At 47.4% G+C, this 22,668-nt stretch overlaps 1 protein-coding gene across 1 annotated transcript in view; it reads left to right on the top strand.

Moving 5' to 3' along the window:
* KCNK10 (potassium two pore domain channel subfamily K member 10) overlaps positions 1–21,947 on the top strand; it is a 103,448-nt gene extending 81,501 nt beyond the window's left edge. The window contains exons 5-7 of the mRNA XM_006086982.3: positions 14,622–14,808; positions 18,950–19,092; positions 21,036–21,947. Of these exons, the coding sequence (XP_006087044.1) occupies positions 14,622–14,808; positions 18,950–19,092; positions 21,036–21,656 (951 nt within the window). The 3' untranslated portion in view covers positions 21,657–21,947. The remainder of the gene's footprint in view (positions 1–14,621; positions 14,809–18,949; positions 19,093–21,035) is intronic.
* The last annotated feature ends 721 nt before the right edge of the window (positions 21,948–22,668 follow it).

A 22,668-nucleotide genomic window follows, 5' to 3' on the forward strand; every position in this document is an offset into this window, starting at 1 on the left:
GGTTTAGTAGTCGGATCGGGCCTAAACCAGCAGTTGGACATCCCCCAAGAAGTCCCAGATTGGAGAGTGTGCAGGCTGGGCTGAGGGGACCCCGCCCCCACCATGCACGAATTCCGTGCACCAGGCCTCTAGTATTTTTATAAAGCCTCAGTGTTCCTAGGCATTCTTCCCAAAAGAAAACTGGCCCAGTTAGATGGAGCAACGTCCCCTAAGTTAGTTTTTTCTACTCCTTGTCAGAAGTAAATTTTACTGTAAACATCAACAATCTTTCTACCGGAGCCTGGGGAATGGTTGAAAGGGCTCATGTTAAGTTATTATTATTAATATTGTCTGTCTACCTATCCACCTCCCCCCAGGTTCCCTTTTACTGCCAAGTTAGTACAAACCAATGCATTGGGCATCCCCTATTGGTTATCAGGACTTTCTCTTCTAATTTAACACTGCTTTGCAGTTTAGTTTGAAGAGTTCATTATAAATAGATATAGATATAGATATAGGTATAGATATAGATGATATAGATATAGATATAGATATAGATACAGATACAGATATAGATATATAGATATAGATATAGATATATTATCATGCAGTTAAAAAAAGGAAAGGAATCTATGTTTGATTTTAAGAATAGAGTACAGAAAGCTTCTGTGTGATTTTTAAAAAATGAATTTTACTGAGTACCGTAACAGAGTTGGCAGCAAAGCTAACAAGAAAGCAAATAGCAACATTTAAAATGAAATGCATGACATATAAATGCCATGTGGTGTTCTCTCAGGGTTATTACAACTTTCTCTTTGGCTTTCTTTTTTCTCTTTGCTTCTTGCTTCACTCCGCTTTTAAAATTTTTAATTATCCTCAGCCCTTTGATTCTGCATTTCTGTTAGGTTTATTTCTCCCCCGCCTACCCTTTGGAGGTGCTTCAACCTCTTCTTCATGGGAGAGAAGGAAGAGGGCCTGTCCAGATGGCCATACAGACAGGTGCCACCTGCTTCTGGGAGCCTCTCCCGGGGAGCGGAGGGCTACTGCGATCGCCCTCTGCCTAGGAAATGCTTTCCATCTTTTCTACTTTTTTTCTTTCAGTGAGGAAGGGAGAGGGAGAAAGAGAGATAGAAACATCAATGACAAGAATCATTGATCGGCTGCCTCCAGCACACCGGGAATCAAGCCTGCCACAACCTGGGCATGTGCCCCGACCGGAAGTCAAACCATGACCTCCTGGTTCATAGGTAGACGCTCAACCATTGAACCATGCCAGCCGGGCTTCTATTTCTTTTTTAATTATCACAGGCCTTTAGTTTTAATAAGCTTTCTTTAAAATGTCTTAAATTCAAATTTTCTCTTATGATTAAGGAAACAACAGAAAACGAGCCCACTGATCAGATTTTGTGGAAAGCTCATATTGACCAAACATTTAAAAGTTTGTCACAGTTAGCACTCTTTCCCGGAGTAAGGTCCTTGAGGATCGTATTTGGGGAGAAATCTGTTTCCACAGGGGAAATTGAAAGGCCTGTGCGTGTGCACTGAACACGTCACAGCCTGTCACTTCCAGACTTTCCATGTGATGTTTACGGTGCTTCCAACCATCCGCATCCTCCTCCTGCTCTCAGGGTAGGTGTCAGTTCTTCAGGGAGGTTTTATTCACTCCTCAGTGTGGCCAGCACCTGTTCCCCCTTCCATCACACTGTGCACACTCCCAGAATAGCATTCATCTCTCTGATAGGAGGTATGCGTTCGATGCCCGCTGTGCCCATCAGCCCAAGAGCTCTGTGGGAAGGGGTCCAGTCTGACCGGTCAGCAGTGTCTAGCTCAGAGCATAGCACCCAGACCTGGTGAATGAATGAGCATCACTAGATATGACCTTGTACATTTTGATATAGAAAATGACCTTGAAACCAAAAGGAGTACCGTATGCAAATAAATGTCAGTGGAACAAAAAACAGTCTTAACCTTTGAAATGTCATTATTTTGATGAAAGGGCTTTTTAGTAGGGGAGCTGTCCACTGATGATTATTGCATGTGGCCTTTCTCTGCTCAGGAACCTTCATCTCATTAGGCAATGCCTGTAGGGTAATTCTATAGATTTCTCAACAGGGTCATAAAAAACTTCCAGAAGCTCCTTAATACACAGTTTAATTGTATCCAGTGGTGCTCAACCCTGTAATGCCCAATATCCACCCTTTTTTCAAAATTGGTGAATACATTTTTATTGATTGTATTGGGGTCACATTGGTTAACAAAGTATATAGGTTTCAGGTGTGCAATTCTAAAATACATCATGCTTATATTGTATTGTGTCCAACACCACCTTTTGTAGCCAATCCTTATTCATGCCCTTTTATCACATTGAAATGAATTTTATATTAGACTAGAGGTCCAATGCATGAAATTCGTGCAAGGGGCTCGGCCCTCACAGCCCCAGCTGCCTTGCAGCCCCGCCCACTGGTTGTTCCAGGAAGGTCATTCCGCCATCTGGTCTAATTAGCATATTAGCTCTTTATTATATAGGATAGTGCAACTTACCTACACAGCTAATTTTGAAAAATTCAACACTATTTTCTAGCTACAATATGAAGGAGAAAAAAAAGGAAAGTCACTTACAATAAATAATACATGTTTCAGTACTAGGTGCTCGGTCATGAAACCCCAGGGGACCTACCGAAGCAGAGGGACCCTTGCATCTATCTATATGTAGAATTCCATAGCTCCCAACGTAGGCTGGTCAGGTGTGTCAAATCGATGACTAAGATGCCACCAGGGACTTTCCCGTCAGTGATACGGAAAATGGAGAACAATCCTTGGCAAGGCTCCAACTAATCAAAATTCAGGCTTTTCGCAATTTACGTAGGGATCAAATTCTTGTAGAATTCAGCTTATATTGAAGCAGTACCAAACGTGTGTGTGTGTGTGTGTGTGTGTGTGTGTGTGTGTTTATGTATAAAAGGGAGTTCTCAGCTTAGGTATTATAAACATAAATTTTGTCCGTGGGACATTGATAACTCATGCTAAATTTGGGATGATTCTCTGATTTGTGACACTAAGTCTTGTATTACAGGAAGCGCCTCTACCCACTACATGCCTGGAGTGTCCCTCCAATTGTGTGACAACCACGAACATCCTCACAGATTGACCCGTCTCTTCCCAGGGTGTTAGGATCTAAACAGGGTTATAAAAAAATAACTTTCAGGAGCTCCAGTGTAACTTTCCAGAGAGCACGTACATGATTTTTATTCTCGTGTCAGTGGCCATGTTCAAATAGTCAAGACTCTCCCCTTGACTCAGTGCCTATGGTATTAATATTCAATCCAAGAAGTACAGATCTTGTGCGTGTGTGGGATGTGCATCCCTGTGCGTCTCCATCACATGTGCTCTGCCTAGCATTCCACGTTACAAAATCCTGGCAGTTTATCTCTTGTTGGATGAAGAGTTTTGTCTTATATCCTTCATAAAATAGTTTACCTTAAACAGTTACTCTCATATTTTCTCTGGGTGCTAGAAAAGAGGGCGCAGGTGTAGAAAAATACGCATGGAGGGCACCCAGGATGCAAAGATAATGCAACACACAAGCAGGTAAACAGCAAACCAGGAGGAGCTGGTTGATCGACAGGGGAACATGCAAGGAACGAAGACAGCTGGGAGAGGACCCTGTTACTTAACTAGAGGGTGGAGGGCTTCCTGCAGGAGGCAACACTGAAATTGTGTTTTGAGGAATAAATAAGAATTTGGCAAACATGACAAGGGGAAGGACATCCAAGCAGACAGGACAGCTTTTTTAAAAGGCCCAGAAGCCTCTGGCTTGTGTTTCCCAGTGGTTAGAGCGTCAGCCCATGTACCAAAGGTTGCAGGTTCAATTCCTGGTCAAGGGCGCCTTACTGGGTTGCAGGTTCGATCCCCAGCCCCAGTGGGGGTGCATGTGGGAAGCCACCAATTGATAAGCATGGGCTGGTACTATATCTGGGCACCAATAAATGATCCAGTCTCTTTAGAGGGTAAGGTGCAAAAATAACCAGCATTATACACAAGACGGAGAGGGAAGGCAAGTGCTTGCCAACAGCAGGCTCCCGGCACTTCGCTCAGGAGGGAGGTGCGGGTTTCTGTAGGAAGAGGAGGTGGCCCTGGCAGCGAGCGGGATGCCATGACTGAATTGGAACGAGGCTCCCTCCCAGCTCCCACCGCCACCTTTGGCAAACGTCCCTGGGATTACAAAGGCTCAGACAAGGCCCATCTCTCTTTACTGTGGAGAATATCTACGCTCATTCTTCTGGTTTTCCCTCAAGGGCATGGCCGTCACCCCTTTCCCAAAGAAAAGAAGACAAATTGTATGATTTTCAAGGGCATTGTGCTATTTCTGGAGGGAACCACGTGGTGTCTGTGAGCATGTTCGTTGTTTTCTCTTTCCCTTTTCTCCTCATTATTCCTCTTCCTCTCCTCCTCTCCCACCCCACCTCCTTTTCCTGTCTTCCATTACAAACATTACAAAGAGAATACATGGTCATTGTGGAGACCTTGGGAAACACAGAAGAGTACAATGAAGCAAATAAAATCCCCTGAAAATCCATCATCCCAAGAATTCCACCACTAACGTGCCACTAATTGTACTTGTGAATTTTTTCTCTTTCATCTATATTTATCCCAAATCCCGGCTGCTCCACTGGTCCTGCAGCAGGCCCCTCCCCAGCTCTCCTGTCCAAAGTCCCCTGCCCGCTAGACGTGTAGGGGATGTCACCCATGGCTGTCCTGGCCACAGCCTGTGTTCCCCATTAACTCCTCTGGATTGCCAATCACTGCTCTAACCACCGACTTCTCTTGGCAATGCTGCCGGTCCCTCCTGCAGGGGCAGAGCCCTCTGCCTCAGTCGGGGGTTGCTACTGGGAAGAGGCTGGCACTGCTCCTCCTGTACTGCCCATCCCAGGAATGGACACAGCTCCTTCCGCACCACGGCCAAAATGAGCTATAATTTTTGATAAGACTCTTCTGACGATTAGGAATGTCGGAGACATTCAAGTGGTTAAATCAGATCTGGTTACAGTTCTGGCTGAACTTGGAGCAGAATTTCAAACTGGCCACAGGGGGGGCTGACCTGCCTCCAAGTAGCCAAAGCCAGCTTTCCCTACCTCCAGAAGACGCACTTGTGGGCAGGCAGCTTGGCTGAATCGTGAGAAACCAACTATTGTGATTTATGCAGAAAAGAAAGCTTTTAAGAAGGATATTGGATTGTTACCAAATCCTTGGGATGGTTGGAGACCCACACTTGGAAGGCAGCCAGCTGAGAACAATGACCCAAATCATGCCACAGGCTGGTTGGTCCTGGAAGAAGCCACCGCAGTGTCTGCCTGCACTGAGCAGGGCCCACTTGGAAGACCCTGCAGAGATGCAGTTCCTTCCTCCCCAGGATGAGTGGCTAGTCTGTCTCCAACCCTAGCCCTCGGGGCAAGGAAAACGTGGTCCTGAAGGCATGCCTCTGAGGATCTCCATCCTTTAGTTAGAAAAAGCCCTTGGGATACAGGAGAGAGAAAAGAGGGAGAGGAAAACACACAGAAAATCATCAGATGAATACTTCAGGACCAAGTCTGTCACATCTGCCTCCCTGGTGTCTGGTTTATCTATATTTTTTAGAGAGAGAGAGAGAGAGAGAGAGAGAGAGAGAGAGAGAGAGATCAATTGCCCCCCTCCCCCACACACACACCCTGACTGGGGATCAAACCCACAACCTGGGCATGTGCCCTGACCAGGAATGGAACCCTCCACCTTTCAGTGCATGGGACGATGCTCCAGCCAACTGAGCCACACTGGCCAGGACACTGGTTTAAAGCCTGACTTAGGTCTCCACGGCTGGGGGAACCTGGTGGCAGGCTTGTGTCCTTGCAGTGGGGAGGCTGAGAAAGTGAGTAGCGGGCATCCTTCAGCTTCTGCATTGGGAAGAGTTCTCTGTCTTTCACCAAAGCAAAGAAGGGGATTAAGATGATGGGCAGACAAAAGGAATGACCAGTGTCCTCTAAAGTGACAGTGCCCAGTCATCTCATTCCTTTAATTCCCTCACAACTTGACAAGAGGGTGGTGTCGTTCCTTAAACAGCATCCTTGATGGTCATGAACAGGACACTCTAGGCTGAGTGTCACCAGCATTGGTCCAATCCCACTTGCTAATCTTTCTTCCAGCCTGAGGGGAGCATCAGGAGGCCTCGATGTCCTTTTCTGCTCTCCTTGTTTCTGGTCCTCTGCGGAGAACTTTTCCAATGAGCCCATGAACATCCCTGCTAAATACTTTGCAGGGATGAAGTCATCTAAAACTATATTCTAAAAAGAATACTTTTCTAAGAAAATATTACCTGCAGAGATGCAACCCTACCGAAGGGTAGACCACTCTTTACTACGTTATCGCGTGGAGCACGTGATGCCCACAGCTGCTCTCATTTGCATAGCTAAACAGCCCAGTCATTTCATGAAAGATGAACGTATACTTTGGTCATTACATTAAACTCCGTTAAAAGGTTTATATATAAGTTAATTCTTTTAAGAGGAAAAAAATGTACCAATTAACTAACCACAATGATATTCATCATGTGTGTTCAGTAATCTAAATAAGCTTCTGTCTGATTATTCTAATCAAACCCACATTCTAATCAAATTCATTCTAATCAAATTAAGGAACAGTGCTACCCTTAATAATGGAAGGTGAATGATAGATGAATAAACACAGGTGGGTTACGTATTCATTTATTTGTCTACAGTTCATGCACACTTGGAAACTGAAATTTCCTTAAGACATTTGTATGAAACTTGAGTGAGGTACAAAGAGGACAAGTCTATCAGGATGTCAAGATAGCCACCCGGGCCCAGCCAGTGTGGCTCAGTGGTTGAAGTCTAATATTACTCTAGTCCTCTGACACTGGAGAATATGGCTTCTATCTCTGGACAAATGGGGTTCCTAATACAGCCCAGAATTAGACAGGCGATTTCTAGAAGCACTCACTTCTTGAGGGCAAGTTGCTCCCAAAAGGAGGGCGGGGGAGAAAGGCCCTGTCCTTGGTTCCTTGGCCAGAATAAGAGATTGAGTCCGTGTGTGTAGTGGGTAAGGTTCTAGGGAAAAAGCATCAGGGGTGGGAGGGAACGTTTATCCTGTTTGGTGGAATATTGTGCCTTGACTACTGTGGACTGCTTGGCCAACAAATTCTGACTTTGAACCTTTGTTAGCCAGCAGAGGGAGAAGAGTGAGCACCTTCCAGCTGTCTGTAGCACTGTGACTGTAGTAATATTTTGTCTGTGTGATGAGGGGGGCATTTTAGGGTGGAGCCATTGTTCAAGTGCTGCTGACATCTGGGTAAAATAAATTTGGGGTTTGTATGTGTGAGCCGCTGGGCAGGGCATTTATCGAGTTGCCAGAAGTTATGCTGTTGATCTGGCTCATTAGGAGGTGCCCCACCCCACCCCCCTCCTTTCCATGGGTCTGCCTCTCTCACCTCAGCGAGAGAGAAGGATCATTCTTCAGCCAAGGTGACCTCTAGGTGGTTCCTACATCAGTGCAATTACTTATGTGACATAGTATCTGAATGCTTAGCTAACAAAGATCCAATGACCGTCCATTGCACTTGGCATATTTGTGTGTTCCACATACCAGAGCTGCAAGAATATTCCTTTCTTCTCTCTCAGGTGATGTTTTTAATCAGTGGTATGTCATTCGGCACTAACCTTTGTCATCAATAGCCGGACCAGTGCTGGGCACCAAGGACAGCGACACAAAGCATGTTTTCAGCCCTAGACTCAGACATCTCCTCCCCCCACCTACCCACCCACTTTGTGTACAGACTTTGTGTGCAGGATGAAGGAACTTTTTCTTTTTTAAAAAACTGGTGTGTTCCTTGCAACTATGTGCTGACTTAATTGGTTGAATTTTGAATGCAAAATCTTGTGTGTTGATAGAGTATTATTTTCAAACTAGTGGCCCAGTGCACGGGTTTGTGCACATTGAAAGGAAATTAATTAAAAGAAATATTTTAATATCACTATTCACCCTTTCTCTATAATAGAAGTGTCATAGATGAAAGAAAATTAGTAAAACATATATGAAAATAATATATAAATTGATTAATAAATAAACAATAACAACATGATATAAGAACAAAGAAATTATATAAAACAACAAAAACATGATATAAAAAGAACATTGATAAAAACAATGACTGATAAATTGATTAAACTTATTCTAATATCTCCCTGCATAACACATTAAGAGTAAAAACACTTTCAAAGTGCTTGAATGATTTCCCTTGTGAAGTATTTACAACTTTAACATCACACGCTCTCTAAACTTGAGAGAAAGCAACACACGCATGTGATTGGTGCCAGCGAGAGCTTCACATGTATCGTGCATGCGCAAGTCAACATTTATTTTTAAATTGCCAGTGCGTGCCATATGTACCGGCTGGTCGGTCGGTCGGTCAGTCAGACGGATGTATGGTCGGTCACTTAGCCTTTCATATATATATAGACTAGAGGCCTGGTGCACAAAAATTTGTGCACTCAGGGGGGAGGGGGGGTCCCTCAGCCCAGTCTGTGCCCTCTCGCATTCTGGGATCCCTCAGGAGATAACGACCTGCTGGCTTAGGCCTGCTCCCGGGTGGCAGAGGGCAGACCCAATCCCTAGGTGCAGCCCCTGGTCGGGCTCAGAGCAGGGCGGATCGGGAGGTTGCCATGCCACTCTCAGTCACGCTCAGGGTAGGGCCGATTGGGGGGTTGGGGCACCACCCCCTGTCACACTCAAGGCAACTCTTGTTAATACCCCTTTCACAGGGGTCGCCTAAGACCATCGGAAAACACATATATAATTACATATTGTTTTTGTGATTAGTCACTATGCTTTAATTATATTCAATTTGTAACAATGAACTTGGGGGTCACCACAACATGAGGAACTGTATTAAAGGGTCACGGCATTAGGAAGGTTGAGAACCACTGATCTATGTGGTGCTACATGGATATTTGTTGTGATGTTGAAAGTAGTATTAGAAGTGGCCTATTAAAAAGAAATATTTGTGGAAAACATCACAATTTTGGAAAATAAAATCAATTCTTGTGTGAGGCAGTTCCTACTATCTTTCCATTTGGAAAAATTATTCTCAGTTCAATTGTATTACCCTGGCAATATGTCTGCATTGCAACAAAACAAAACTGAACCGTAAATGATAGCTGGTCATGTCTAGCTCCTGTCCTAGGATCTTTATCCTGGTATCTTTATTTTTGTGTAAAATCTCCAATGTCTGGCTAAACATCACAGCAAGTGCACAATTTCTCACTTAGACACAACTTGGGTAGCTATTCTCAGAATTCTAAGAAACCACTTAAAAGTGAAGAAAAAAAGCATGGTCATTGGAGAGGGGATAAAAATCAAGTAAAATAGCCCACAGGTGAATGGAAATATACTTCCCCTCTAACATAAGCTTGTGGAAGTGAACAAACACGGGCAGGGCGTATGCTTCCTGAGAACTGGACATGCAGCTCAGCCCTCTGAGGTCGGAAACTCGCCAACACTTCCAGAATGGTCCGAGCATACATCCCTTCCTCGAAGGGGCCTCTTAGAGCTGGCTCCCCTGCCTCCTGATTAATGACGCTTATTTCTCTCTTTGACATAATTGCATGTGTAATTTTGAGAATTCAATGAACCCCACAGAAGGCAGGTTTCGAGTTCTTCAAAAATTCCTACAGTTAACATCAATGAGACACAGGAAATAGTTTTGCATACTACTGTTTGCACAAGGAGACGGGAAGAAAACATCTAATCAACAAAGTGGGAAAACAAGATTTGGACAGATACGCACAACAATCCTATCACTTCTGCCCAAATATTGTATCAAACCATCTTTTCTGGGATAACAATTTTGTCAGTCCAAGAACACATTAGCTCAGTCAGATCTGGACTCTCCCAAGGTTTTTGCCAGTGGCTCTGCTTACTGGTAAATAAGCAATGAGATTTTGCCTAGCAACCCCACCTTGGAAACACAGCTTGATTCCCTAAGTGTTGGGAGAGGTGGGGGCGGGGCGAGGAAAGCCACGCCCGCCTCTCAGGTCCCTCTGCCGCAGGTTCCTGATGTCACCAACATTATCCGCAATTCTTGGCAGTTTCAGAAGGATGATCAAGCTCTAGGGGGAAATTAATTGAAAGGCAAATAAAAACTGCTTTCAAGAACGTGAGCTAAAACCATCTGGCAGCTCGTTCTGGAGTCAGCATAGAAGAACCAATGAAGACTTTTCTCTTATTGAAAATGAAGTAATTACGTGAGAAAGTGTATCCAGGACGGGACGACCAACAGTGACCTCCTAAGCTAAACAAAGATGATCTTAAGCCAGCCCTGAGGGAACGTGCCTAAATAGCAAAGGGCAGCATCCAGTCTGGGACTGTCCACATCAAAGGAAATATTTGAACTTTGACATAAAAAAAAAACCAGTTGCCCTGGCTGGTGTGCTCAGTGGTTAGAGCGCCAACCCACATACCAAAGGGTGATAGTTTTGATCCCTAGTCAAGGTCACAAACCTAGGTTGTAGATTTGATCCCCAGACCCGGTTGGGGAGAGTGCCGGAGGCAACCAATTGATATGTCTCTCACATGTCATCTCTCTCTCTCTCTCTCTCTCTCTCTCTTTCTCTCTCTCTCTCTCTCTTTCTCTCTCATTCAGCCTAAAAAATCAATGGGAAAAATAATCTCAGGTGAGGTTTAACAAAAAATAAAAACAGTCATTAGCGATCATTGAGCACTTATCGAGCACTGTGCTGAGGGTTGACACACTTATGTAATCTTCCAAACTGTCCTATGAGGTGGAGCCTCTTTCTCCACAGAGATAAGGTGCACAGAGGAGTTGAGACACTTGTCGGAGATCGCTCAGCTGTTTAGCAGTGGGGACGGGATGTGTCTAGGCAGGCAGTCTGCCCCTAGACTCCAGGTCCTCAAACACCACTTTACAGTATATCTAACAGTTGCAGGGCCAACCAGACTAAGAAGCCCAAGATCGCCGAATGAAATATAAGATAGTCTACGATTCTATCCTGAAAGCCACCGTTTCAAATGTTCAAATAAAGCAACTTTTTAAAAAAATATCTAGAGGGCAGAAAAGACACAAGTATCTAGAATAACATATATTGCTAAAAACCCTACACCCACACCTCTTCCTTTTATACTGAAGTATGGGTATTCACATTTTCACACACACACACACACACACACACACACACACACACACACACGCCAGACACTTGATTTCTTAAGTCCCTAAAATACCCCAGTGATTAAATTCTCCAAGCCTCTGAGCATCACCCCACTGTGTCTGGAGGAAGCCGCCCAGGCACAGACGCACTGGTTGGCTTGGGCAGTGAGCAGTGCTGACACGTGTACCCGGCTCAGAAACTCTCCAGCAGACAGTCTAGGCTTTGTTACACACCGCCCTGTCTGCCACCAGACCAAGCCCATCCCTCTGCCCACATCCTGGAGCCTAAGAGTGTCTCCAGCTTCCTCCAGGCTTGCAGCCCTCCTTCCCCAACCTCCGCCTCATTTCATCTGCAGTTGCATTCACATCCTAATTTATGACTTAACAGGTGTCTCACAAACATTTAATTCGCTTTAATTTCATTATGCGTTTGAGGAGGACGACTTATAAGTGGGGCGGGGAATGGTGTTCCCATTGCCAGCAGTTAATTAACCTCTGGTAAGATCTCTTTTGGGGCTCTGGATTTTTGCTCATGTCTGCAAACAAAACTAGGCTAATCATAACTACCTTCCTGGATTCTCAGAGGGGCTCAGCTGCCCCCACCGAGTCCTCCTATAATAGCCAATATGGAAATTCATACAACGGGTGAAACATTCCCTGGGGTTCTCAGGTAATTTATCCTGACATGATACTTTTATTTGTGGGGGAAAATGGTATTTCATGTACAGTTTCGAAAATATCAATAAAATATCTTTTTTTTCCCAGATGGCTTTTCTGAGGGATGGGCACGAACCCAATTATTGTTCCCTGTTCTACATACTGAGTGTCCCCTGGGGAGTTAGGGCACATGACTTTTTTTTTTATAAAGAAGGATTGTAGTTTTGTAGCTTTTCTTATGCATGTTTAGGGAATATATATTGATCCGGGAACTGGAGCGTAAATAGTGCTGACTTAGATTGGTGCAGATAATATTCTCCACTACAACTGTTCTTACTCATTTCATTGCCCTCTCCATTCTGCTATGTTGACTATACCTGGGACTCGGGACCCCAGTCAAGTGGGGCTGCTTTTGCGGGGGAGTTAATTACAGGCGTGCGCAGCTCCCCCCGTCTTCAGCTCTTGTTCATTGGAGCTTTCCAGTGAAGAGGCAGCACCGATGTTTCTCCCCAAAAATCAGCGAGGAAGAGGGGGATGGGAGGAAGGACACAGAACCCTAATCAGCCTTCCCGGCTCTGAGACCTCGTCATTTCCTTGGCTGTCATTCTGGGGTGGAGCCACGTGGCCGATGGTAGGAGGATCTCTTACCCATGTCTGTCCTGGGAAACCTGGCCCAGGTGTCGCTGCCGGGCCGGAAGCTTCGGAATTCCTGAGCAGGCGGTCCAGCCACAACTTTGTATTCTCCATCTTCCTTCCCAGAAGGGAACCGGGTGGCCTCTTCCTCGTGGAGGCTAGTCTGGTTTCTGTTGTTAGGGGACGACTCTGGCAACTTTGTTTGAGCTGGTGAGCTGTTGAATGACTTGAAAAGCTGTTTCTGGACTCTTTTCCTTACTCCCTGGACTGAGTTAATCACCTCAGAATCCTCTTCTCAGCTCTGCCCTTAATTAGCAGCAGCATCTATGCAAGCCCCTTCACCCCTTCAGCTTCTGTTTTTGCATCTGGAAGTGAGGTTTCTGAGTGCACGGGTCCCTGCACTCTGAGCCGTCTGCCTCCTAATTTACTGGGAGGCAATGGCTGGAAAAAAGATCACCTGGTAAGGATTTCCTGCACCGACTGCCCTCCACGTGGTGGACTTCTGCAGAAAATCAATCCAGGCAGTGTGGCAAGGCCTGGGCATTCTGGTGTTCGCTATAGATTTATGACGGCATATTGTTTTGGTGAGGTGATTATACTAGGGTCTCCCGAAGACAGTCTCTGGTGCCAGTTCTGGCAGCTTTGAGACCTTCGGGATCATTCAGCTTGGAGGCAATGCCAAGGTTGTCGAGTATGCATTCAAGGGGACCACCACTGATGCCTCTAACCCACCTCTGGCCTCCATCAGTGTCCTTCCCCTTCCAAATGCACTTCGACCTCTTCACTATTGACTCCTTCAAAAGCTGATGTGAGCTGACATGCCTGCTACCCATTTCAGACAGGGACCCTGCCATCATGACTTCAACTCCTGCCCTGACCCTTGTGGGCGATACAGCAGCAAACACGATGACCACAGCACAGCTTAGACACGTGTATTTAAAGGAAAAGTATAACTGTCCGACCTCAGCCGGGGAAGAAGGGTGAGGACACACACAGAGACTTGCCTAGGGTCTGTCACAAATGTGAGTGGGGATGGCTGTGTTTTTTCTCTTCAGCCCAACATTCTGGCCTGTTACAGGTCAGTTTTTATGGTGTTGTGTTTTGTTTTGTGTGGTTTTTTTAGAGGGGGTGGGAGGTTAGCAGCATCTTCAGCCCAACATTCTGGCCTGTTTTCAGGTCAGTTTTTTTGGTGTTGTGTTTGGTTTGGGTTTTTTGTTTATCCACTGAGCCAAACCGGTTAGGGCAGCATCATCCCTTTGATGCAAGGGAAACCAGGGAGAGACCCTCACCAGCACTGTGGAGAGCCCCAAAACCGGCCGCCATGAAGACTGGCAGCAAGCCCCTCTTAGGAGATCATTACATTTTCCATCAGTGAGGAGGGAAGACCAACGCCTGACTGCACTCATGAGCCATGCAGAGGGCAGCTGAGGTCTGAGCCCAGCGGGGTTCCATGGTCGAGTCCATGAACCGGCTTCCTGGGGCCTGGGAAGCACCCAGAACACCTGAAAACACCTGCGTGTGCATTTTTGTAAGAGAAGGTCCACGGCTTTCATCAGATTCTCTCACAGCTGCCCCTGGCCGAAGGGAGGTTAAAAGCCACCGAAAATTTTGCTCATTAGAATCCACACATGAGTGAAATCATATGGTACTTGTCCTTCTCTGACTGGCTTATTTCACTTAACATAATGCTGTCCGGGTCCATCCATGCTGTCGCAAAGGTTAAGATTGGCTAACAAACAAAACAGAAACAGACTCATAGAGAACAGACTGACAGCTTTCAGAGGGGAGGGGGTGCGGGGCAGGGTGAAAAAGGGGAAAGGATTAAGCAAAAAAGAAAAAACAACTCATACAGACAACAGTACGGTGATTATTACAGGGGAAGGGCGGAGGGAGGGGGAGGTAGAAGAAGAGGGTAAAGGGGGGGAGTAAAGGGTGACGGAAGGAGACTTGGGATGGTGAACACACAATATACAGATGATATATTTTAGAATTGAACACCTGAAACCTCTATGATTTTATTAACCAATGTCACCCCAATAAATTCAATTGTTAAAAAGCCTCTGACAGAACACATTTTCTTCTGTATCTCTGTCTCCTGGCTCCGCAATGAAACTGACTTGTTCTCCTTTGCTGTTCCCAGAAAAAGCAAGTGAGTCAGACCAAGATCCGGGTCATCTCCACCATCCTGTTCATCCTGGCCGGCTGCATTGTGTTTGTGACGATCCCTGCCGTCATTTTCAAATACATCGAGGGGTGGACGGCCCTGGAGTCCATTTACTTTGTGGTGGTCACTCTCACCACGGTGGGCTTTGGCGACTATGTGGCAGGTGAGCACCCGGGCATCCCAGTCACCAGGGCCCCCGTGGGTGGTGGAGAGATGGTTGGCAGTGCTTTTCAACACCATGAGCAAAGGAGTTGTGAGAGAAGCGAACGACAAAGGCCCAGTATCCCCGCTGCTGTGCACGGGCTCATTTCAAGGCCGTGGTCCTCTGTGATCTAAGCAGCATCAGGCTCCTGCCGTGAGAGGGAAGGCAGCCTCTTCCTCCCAGGATGCATATGACCCTTATCGTCATATGAATTATGCATGAGTGAAATGAATTTCTCATTGAAGTTGGGGCTTCTGAATTGTATTAAGGCTCCTTGGATCCATCGATAAAGACTATATTAGCAAGTAGCAATTGTGAAACCCTGAAGAGATTAGCACAGAGCTGAGCCTGCAAGGATCTGCAGCTTAGGCTTCCTGCCACACCTGAGGTGAGGGCCGTTGTCCCTGCAAAAGTTGTCCAGGGTGTGCCCACAAGGCTTAGGACTCAGTTGACAACCGAGAGCTGAAAGCTGCCCGCTGAGGGAACAGAGTGTTAACAGATTCTGCATGAATGTGGACAGAAGCAATAGCCTCCAGTGTGAACATAAATGCCCAGGGGCTGGGTTTATGGAAGCAAAAGAAAACCACCATCACTTTCCTCTAGGGACAGAGAGAGCTGAAAATGAGGTGGGACCCAGCCTCTTACAAGTGCCTACCACTTTCCCAGAGTGTGGTAGGAAGGCAGGAACAGGAGGAGGAGGCCACCCTATCCCCTCCTAATGGGGTAGTTCCAGGGAGCCAGCCCACTGACCGATCCTTCTTTACTCCAAGAAGTGAGTGCTTTGCGTGAACACCTCCATCGTACGTTCAAAATGGTGGGTGGTCTATGTGGCCTTGACCAGTCCCCAGGTCAGTAGCAGCCTGGATAGCTCAGGGGTGCACTCCCAGGCCGACTGTCCTACATTTGGCATTTAATCTTGGCTGTGCCTTGGCCTCTCCATGGCATATGGTGCCCATGATGACAGGGACCTGGTCCTTGGGAATCTGGGAAACAGGAGAGTCTGGGGAGGGGGGTGTGGAGGCTCCTCAACAGGTCAGTTCTGTGATACAGATAACCAGCACAGTGACCTTGTAGCTACTGCAACCGGCCAGGCTAAGATTGATGTCCCCGCTGTAGAAATAGCAGTTTCAATCTGTCTTCCTTTCCATTGACTAAGGGCTAAGAATTGCAACGTTGAAGTGATTGAGCATTGTGTATAAAAGCCTGGGAGCCCATCAGTCTTTCCTATGCACAGTGCTCAACCCCTTGTGCAATTCCTCACCTCGGGGACAGTCCCCTGGTGCCACCTGACTAGGGGCCTGACACAGAGAAGCAGAGAAAAGGAAGAGGAACGGTTGTCCAGTTAATTCCTTAGCATCCTCCGGAGCTGGTCTGTGGGAAAACTCACCTGAGGTTCCAATTAAGGCTGTCATGGCAGCTGGCGTTTGGAACCATTTCACAAACATCTTTCCGTTCCCCCCAAGCGTAGTTTGCCTCAGAGCACTGTGCTAACCCCGGGCTGCCTGCTAGAGGGCCTGCTCTAATATTGTTCAGTTCAATCTGTCCATCTGCTCATCTGGGGCGCAGATAGCAGAGCCCTGGGAACATGAGATTTTAAAACTTTATGGCTTGTATTTATTTGTGTTAGGCACCATGGACTGTGAGCACTTAGCACAGACCAGCACTTGACCTTACCTTTACTTACCTAGGAAGGGTGTGACCTGCTTAGTCAAAGGCATGGTCCTGTTTCAATTCCCTTACTTACCACTGAGTACATAGCTGTATTTCCTCTGTCCTGAGGTCGTCACAGATAGGGATCTCTTATCACAGAGCCGGCTGCAATTAGGCCAGGCCCTTCTCCAGTTCCCAGGTCCGAAGAATGCATGCCTTAAAAGACCGGAAGCTTTTCACAACCTTTTTGGCAATGATCTCAGGGTGACAGGGAAAGATGCCTGGTTGTTTAAAAAGGTGTACTAACAAGAGTTGATGGTTGCTGTGACTGAACAAGGTATCAACTCTATTAAAAATATAACCAGAGCACCGATCACCACACAGGTTTCAGTGCTGGTTTACTGGGCAGCTGACTCACTTTAGGACAGAGAACATTATAGCATTTCACAGCTCTGACTGGGAGCACAGGGAAAGCCCCAAACTCTGGACAAGCCGCTGATAAAGAGGGAGAAAGGTGATTAATGTGCTGCTCGATAGCGCACCCTAGTGACAATCCTGTTGGATGATGGTGACTGGACTGGCTAAGGTAAATATTTGCTCTCAGATAATAGCCCCAAGGAGAAAGCTCAAAAACCACTTAATGTTGCATGAACTCCAGTAGCATCCTAGAGAAAGCTGTGCAGGGCGTGTGTGTGTGTGTGTGTGTGTGTGTGTGTGTGTGTGTATACATAAAGAGGAAAAATAAAGCCAGCTAAACCAAACCACCCAACAGAGGGGATCTGGAGCCCTTTAGCAATGTTTGGAATTCTAATTTAAATAAATGGCAGTGGCTGTTGAGATCGCATGGGCTGCACTGAAAAATGGGTTGCCAGAGGACTGGGAGAAAGAGGTGAAGGTGTTAAGAAGAACAAATTGGTAGAAAAGAGTCACCGGGATGTAAAGTACAGCATAGGGAATACAGTCAATAATATTGCAGTAACTATGTATGGGTATCAGTTGGGTATTAGAAATATTGAAGGGAACACAGTAAAGTACATGATTGTGTGACCATTAAGCTATACGCCTGAAACCAATGCAAAATAATATTGAAAAGAAGCCATGATTGGAAAAAAAATATTTGAATATATTTTTATTGATTTCAGAGAGAGGGAGGGAGAGGGAGAGGGAGATAGAAACATCAATGATGAGAATCATCATTTAGCTGCCTCCTGCACGCCCCCTACAGTAGGAGATCGAGCCCGCAACGCAAGCATGTGCCCTGACCGGGAATCGAACCATGATCTCCTGGGTTGTGCATTGACACCAAACCACTGAACCACACTGGCGGGGTGAAAAACATTTTTTAAGTGGGTTTGGTTGCATTGAGAAGAACCACAGGCCATAGCACCTGGCCCGCTGCTGCTATAATACCGTAAAGAGTTCAGTATGGACTCAGCGATCTAGATGAGGTTACAACCATGACCCAGTGAGAAAGACTAGTTATCACTCATCATGTAATAGCATAACTACCGGTACAGAGCTAATGTCAGTTGTTTCAGGAATCACCACCTGCCTGGTTCATTGGGTAACACATCTCACAGAGTGAGAACGAGGCTGACATCAGTTATTTCATGGAATGTCCCCACTTCTTTCAGTGGGGGGGCTGGGCTTGGAACCTATTTTGCTTGGTTGCCTTTGGCAGTGCCTGAAGGAAGGCTAGAATAAATAGGCTTATTATTTGGAACAAATGACTGGTCGGTTCAACGCAACAACCATTCGATGCAATCAGGCAACTGGCCCATTTGGGTTGATGGATTTTTCCTGTAATCTCTATTTATAACAAAGGGATTGACTAGCTGGCCTTAAAGGTCCCATTTAGTTCTAGCTGGCTGTGGTGCTTCTAATTACTCAGTTTAATTGACCCTTTGGATTAGCATCATGTAAACACCAGCCTCAGCATTAAATCACTACGGCTTGCATCAAAGTGTCAGGAATGCCATAAAGTCTAAATTTGCACTTAGCTCTTGGTAGATGCGTGTGCGCTTAAGAAGGAAACGGTTTCATGACTTCCAAACCATGAGGGATGATTTAATGGTGTGTTTTTTTATTTGTATTACATTTAAAGACGTTTAAGAAAAAACAATTGACAACTGGGCCTGATCTGTTGTCCTCTAGCTCTAGTCATTCACTGTCAAGCTCAGGGAGAGAATAGGTGGATCAAGTTGGCCACGGGCATATTTCTGCTGTGGGTACTACGGTTAGTGGTCAAGAATCACAGGGAGTTCAGCCACAAGTCAGGCTCCTTTAGGAACAGGAACATCTTTTCCTTGTCTTCCAACCCCCACCACATCTCCTATACAGCAGGCCTAACGTCTTAGTGTTAGATGGTGACGGGCTGGCATCTCCGCTACATGGACCAGAATATGTTTGCTCCGCAAAGACCCTGCTTCCAGTAACGTTTCCTTGTTTTCAGGGGGAAATGCTGGCATCAATTACCGGGAGTGGTATAAGCCCCTCGTGTGGTTTTGGATCCTTGTTGGCCTTGCCTACTTTGCAGCGGTCCTCAGTATGATCGGAGATTGGCTACGGGTTCTGTCCAAAAAGACAAAAGAAGAGGTAGGACCCCTTCCAGATTCTACGAATGTTCCTGAGATTAGATGAGCTCGTGTCAAGAATCTCCTCTCTCTATTCTGTGGGCTGGAGTGTTTCTTACTCAACGGAGGGCTCACAAGGCTTCCTTGTTTGGGATCATTACCTAAAAGCCAAGTGAAATTGAATAGCAATTACTTGCGGATCCTTTTTTGGCAGGTGAGGAAATCTGGTGACTCAGTCACCAGCCCACAGATCCTGCAAAGAATAGTAAACAGCAACTTCGTTTTAAAAAATGGAATGAAAAGGAAAATATAGAACTAGTCAGCAGAGGTGGACTGTGGTCAAGGGAGGTGTGCAATTGCCCCCTATCAGCAAATGTATGGGGAGCTTCGAAAAATCATAAAATGCTTCAGAAAGCCCGCCTGTCCCTCAGGTCACAGGGCCTGAATGGAAATGCACTTGAACATCATGAATCTTCCCTGATTCCGAGTGAGACTGAAATCACTGAGCAGCGGCCAGCCCCGGGGAAGCGAACCCAAGGGGCCCCTTTCACGTGTACGCCCCCCTGGTGGTCCCATCTGTAGAAAGAAGTATACCCCAGAGCACGCAGCCTTTACTCCCGCAGCTAAACCTGCGTGCAAGCCTACACAAAGGCGAGAAAAGGAAAGTCTGGGAAGGAAAGGTAGATTCTTTGTGAGTTTAAAAAACAGAAGTTCGTGTAGTTCTTCTAAGAAGAGGGGGAAAGAAATAAGAACGGAGGAGGCAAGGGAAGGAGACGAGAAGAAGTAAAGAAAGGAAGGGAGATTAAAATAAATAGATGGATGATAGATAGATAGATAGATAGATAAATAAATAAATAGGGGCAGCCTCCTGAAGAAAGCTGTGTACTTCCCGGGTACAGCCATTCTGTATGCAAGGGTCCAGGAGAAGGTTGCTGAGTGCAGAAACTTGCCCTCTCACTCCTGGACACAATGTCGTTCTCCTGGCCTCCAGAACCCTAGCAATGCAGTCTCCGCCCAGTCTGACCCCCCAGGTAGCTAACTGGCCTGCTAACAATCAGCTATAAGGAAAGAGAAAGTACCACATACACACTGACTTTCCTCAGTGCCCAAATCTGAGTTCCTCATCCGTCTAGGAAAACATGGGACTTGTGCTATTTGCCGTGCTGAGTAAGAGCCCAGAGATCTGATAATGAGCTTCATGCAGAACTGGACTCTGAGCTCGCCCCCTTCCTGCTCCCTCACTGGGGAAATTGGGTTACCGGTGCCCTGGGGGCGGGTCTTCTTAAACCAGGATGAGCCTGACAGCACATGGCCACAGCATGGCCCACATGCAGGGCGACCACAGTCCCAGCTTGCCCAGGGCTGAGGGCGGACCTAGGATACAGGACTCTCCCTTTTAAAACCAGGACAGTCCCGGGCTGACTCGGGACAGGCTGGTCACCCTCCCCAGAGAGGCGTCGGAGGGACGAGGAAGAGCAAAGGACCTTCTGAACATCTGCTCCGTGCCCAGGACTGAGCTAGTGCACGTCTTTCTCTGACATAACACTAAAAACCATCAGCTAGATGTGACTACCCCAGTAATGTCCCAGGAATGAGACCATCCTGTGAAAAGGCGGTGGGCACATCACGGGAACCCTGCAGGCCTGTCCAACTCAGCACTGCCCTCTCCCCCCCAGTGCCACCTGCCTCTCCCCCAAGGCCCATCTCCAAATCCCAAGCCTCCCTTGCTCCCCAGCACCGGCCCCTCCCTGAGACACATCAGCCAGGAGCCCATTAGAGACGGGTACTTAGGCGAGAGAGACTCGGGCAGAGGCAGCATCCACCCCTGGCCCTGGGCGTTTGCTGCGCCCCCTCTGGGCCTTCCCGTGGGGGACTCCCAAGGGCGGGGGGCGCTGGGGGGCGCTGGGGGACGCAGGGCAGAGCGCGATCTCTCAGCGGGCTGTTGCCCTTTCTGTGTCCCGCCAGGTGGGGGAGATCAAGGCCCACGCGGCCGAGTGGAAGGCCAACGTGACGGCCGAGTTCCGGGAGACGCGGCGGCGGCTGAGCGTGGAGATCCACGACAAGCTGCAGCGCGCGGCCACGCTGCGCAGCATGGAGCGCCGGCGCCTGGGCCTGGACCAGCGCGCGCACTCGCTCGACATGCTCTCCCCCGAGAAGCGCTCCGTGTTCGCGGCGCTGGACGCGGGCCGTGGCAAGGCCTCCTCCCAGGAGAGCATCAACAACCGGCCCAACAACCTGCGCCTCCGCGGGCCCGAGCCGCTGCACAAGCACGCGCAGGGGGCCTCCGAGGACAACATCATCAACAAGTTCGGGTCCAGCGCCAAGCTCACCAAGAGGAAAAACAAGGACACCAAGAAGGCCTTGCCCGAGGACGTGCAGAAGATCTACAAGACCTTCCGCAACTACTCCCTGGACGAGGAGAAGAGAGAGGAGGAGACGGAGAAGATGTGCAACTCGGACCACTCCAGCACGGCCATGCTGACCCACTGCGCGCAGCCGCCCGCCGGGGTGGAGAACGGCATGGTCCCCGCGGACACCAAAGACAGGGAACACGAGAACAACGCGTTGCTGGAAAGCAGGAGCTAAAGGTTCCGGACACGGGGCTCAAGGAAGCGCTGTGTGTTTTTTATATTCACCCCGAGACACGTGCCTTAAACAGACTTCTCCTTAGTCCAAAATTACATAGCATTGGAGAATATATTTCACTGTGCCATAAAGGACTGAGGAAGTTTGCTCTGCCAAAAGGGATCAAAGAACAAGGACTCCGCTTCTGATGAGCGACCGCGGGACGCCCAGGGAGCATTGGCACGCGTCGGAGGTCACGGCCACCAAGTGTCAAGGTCGAGTGGCCGGTGGTGCTGTACCCCTGGGCAGCGCCGCCCTGGAGGGCACATAGACAAGGGCAGCTATTCCCTAGACCAGCCTTCTGAGAGAAGCAGGTGTGTCTTTTACACGGAGTCTCACTTCCTGAGCCTGCCGTCCGTGATGTATGCACACCCAGCAGGGGACCGGATTGGGGGCGACCTGGGACCGGTAAGGAGGGTTTGAGTTGACATTTGGGCGTGTTGCTCTGAGCTTGAATTCTGATCCAAGCCACGCAGAGCATCCCTAGCCCTTCTCAGCTCCAATGAGTGTGTGCGGGGCCTGAGAGCTCCCGGAATTTGTTGGAAGCGGATCAGAGCACAGGTATTCAAAGGTGCAGTTGCTTTCCTCATCACAAAAGAAGAAAAATAATCACAAACATCACACTGTGGATATCACCTCAACCAAGGCCAGAAGCCTACTGAACTTGGTCTTTCTCACGGGGGTAGGTAGTCCAAACGGACTGGCAGGCTTTGGTGAAACTTCAACCTCAACCGCTGCGTGGTTACAGGCAAAGAATCATGCATTTTCCTCAGTGGGTGCAATGGTGAAATAAACTGGTTTTGAAATGTTCACGTTCACTTTTCTAGTGGAACTTCGGTTGTAACCTGTTTTGATAAGAGGGGGGAGAAAGTACCAAAACTAATTGCCTTGCATGATGCCAGTGGCTTGCTGTTCTGTCTAGCTGACCCTAAATTTTTATAAAAATAGGCATCCTGCATGTCTGAGACACACC

The sequence above is a fragment of the Myotis lucifugus genome, unplaced genomic scaffold (genome assembly GCF_000147115.1).
Source record: "Myotis lucifugus unplaced genomic scaffold, Myoluc2.0 scaffold_34, whole genome shotgun sequence".
Lineage (NCBI taxonomy): Eukaryota > Metazoa > Chordata > Mammalia > Chiroptera > Vespertilionidae > Myotis > Myotis lucifugus.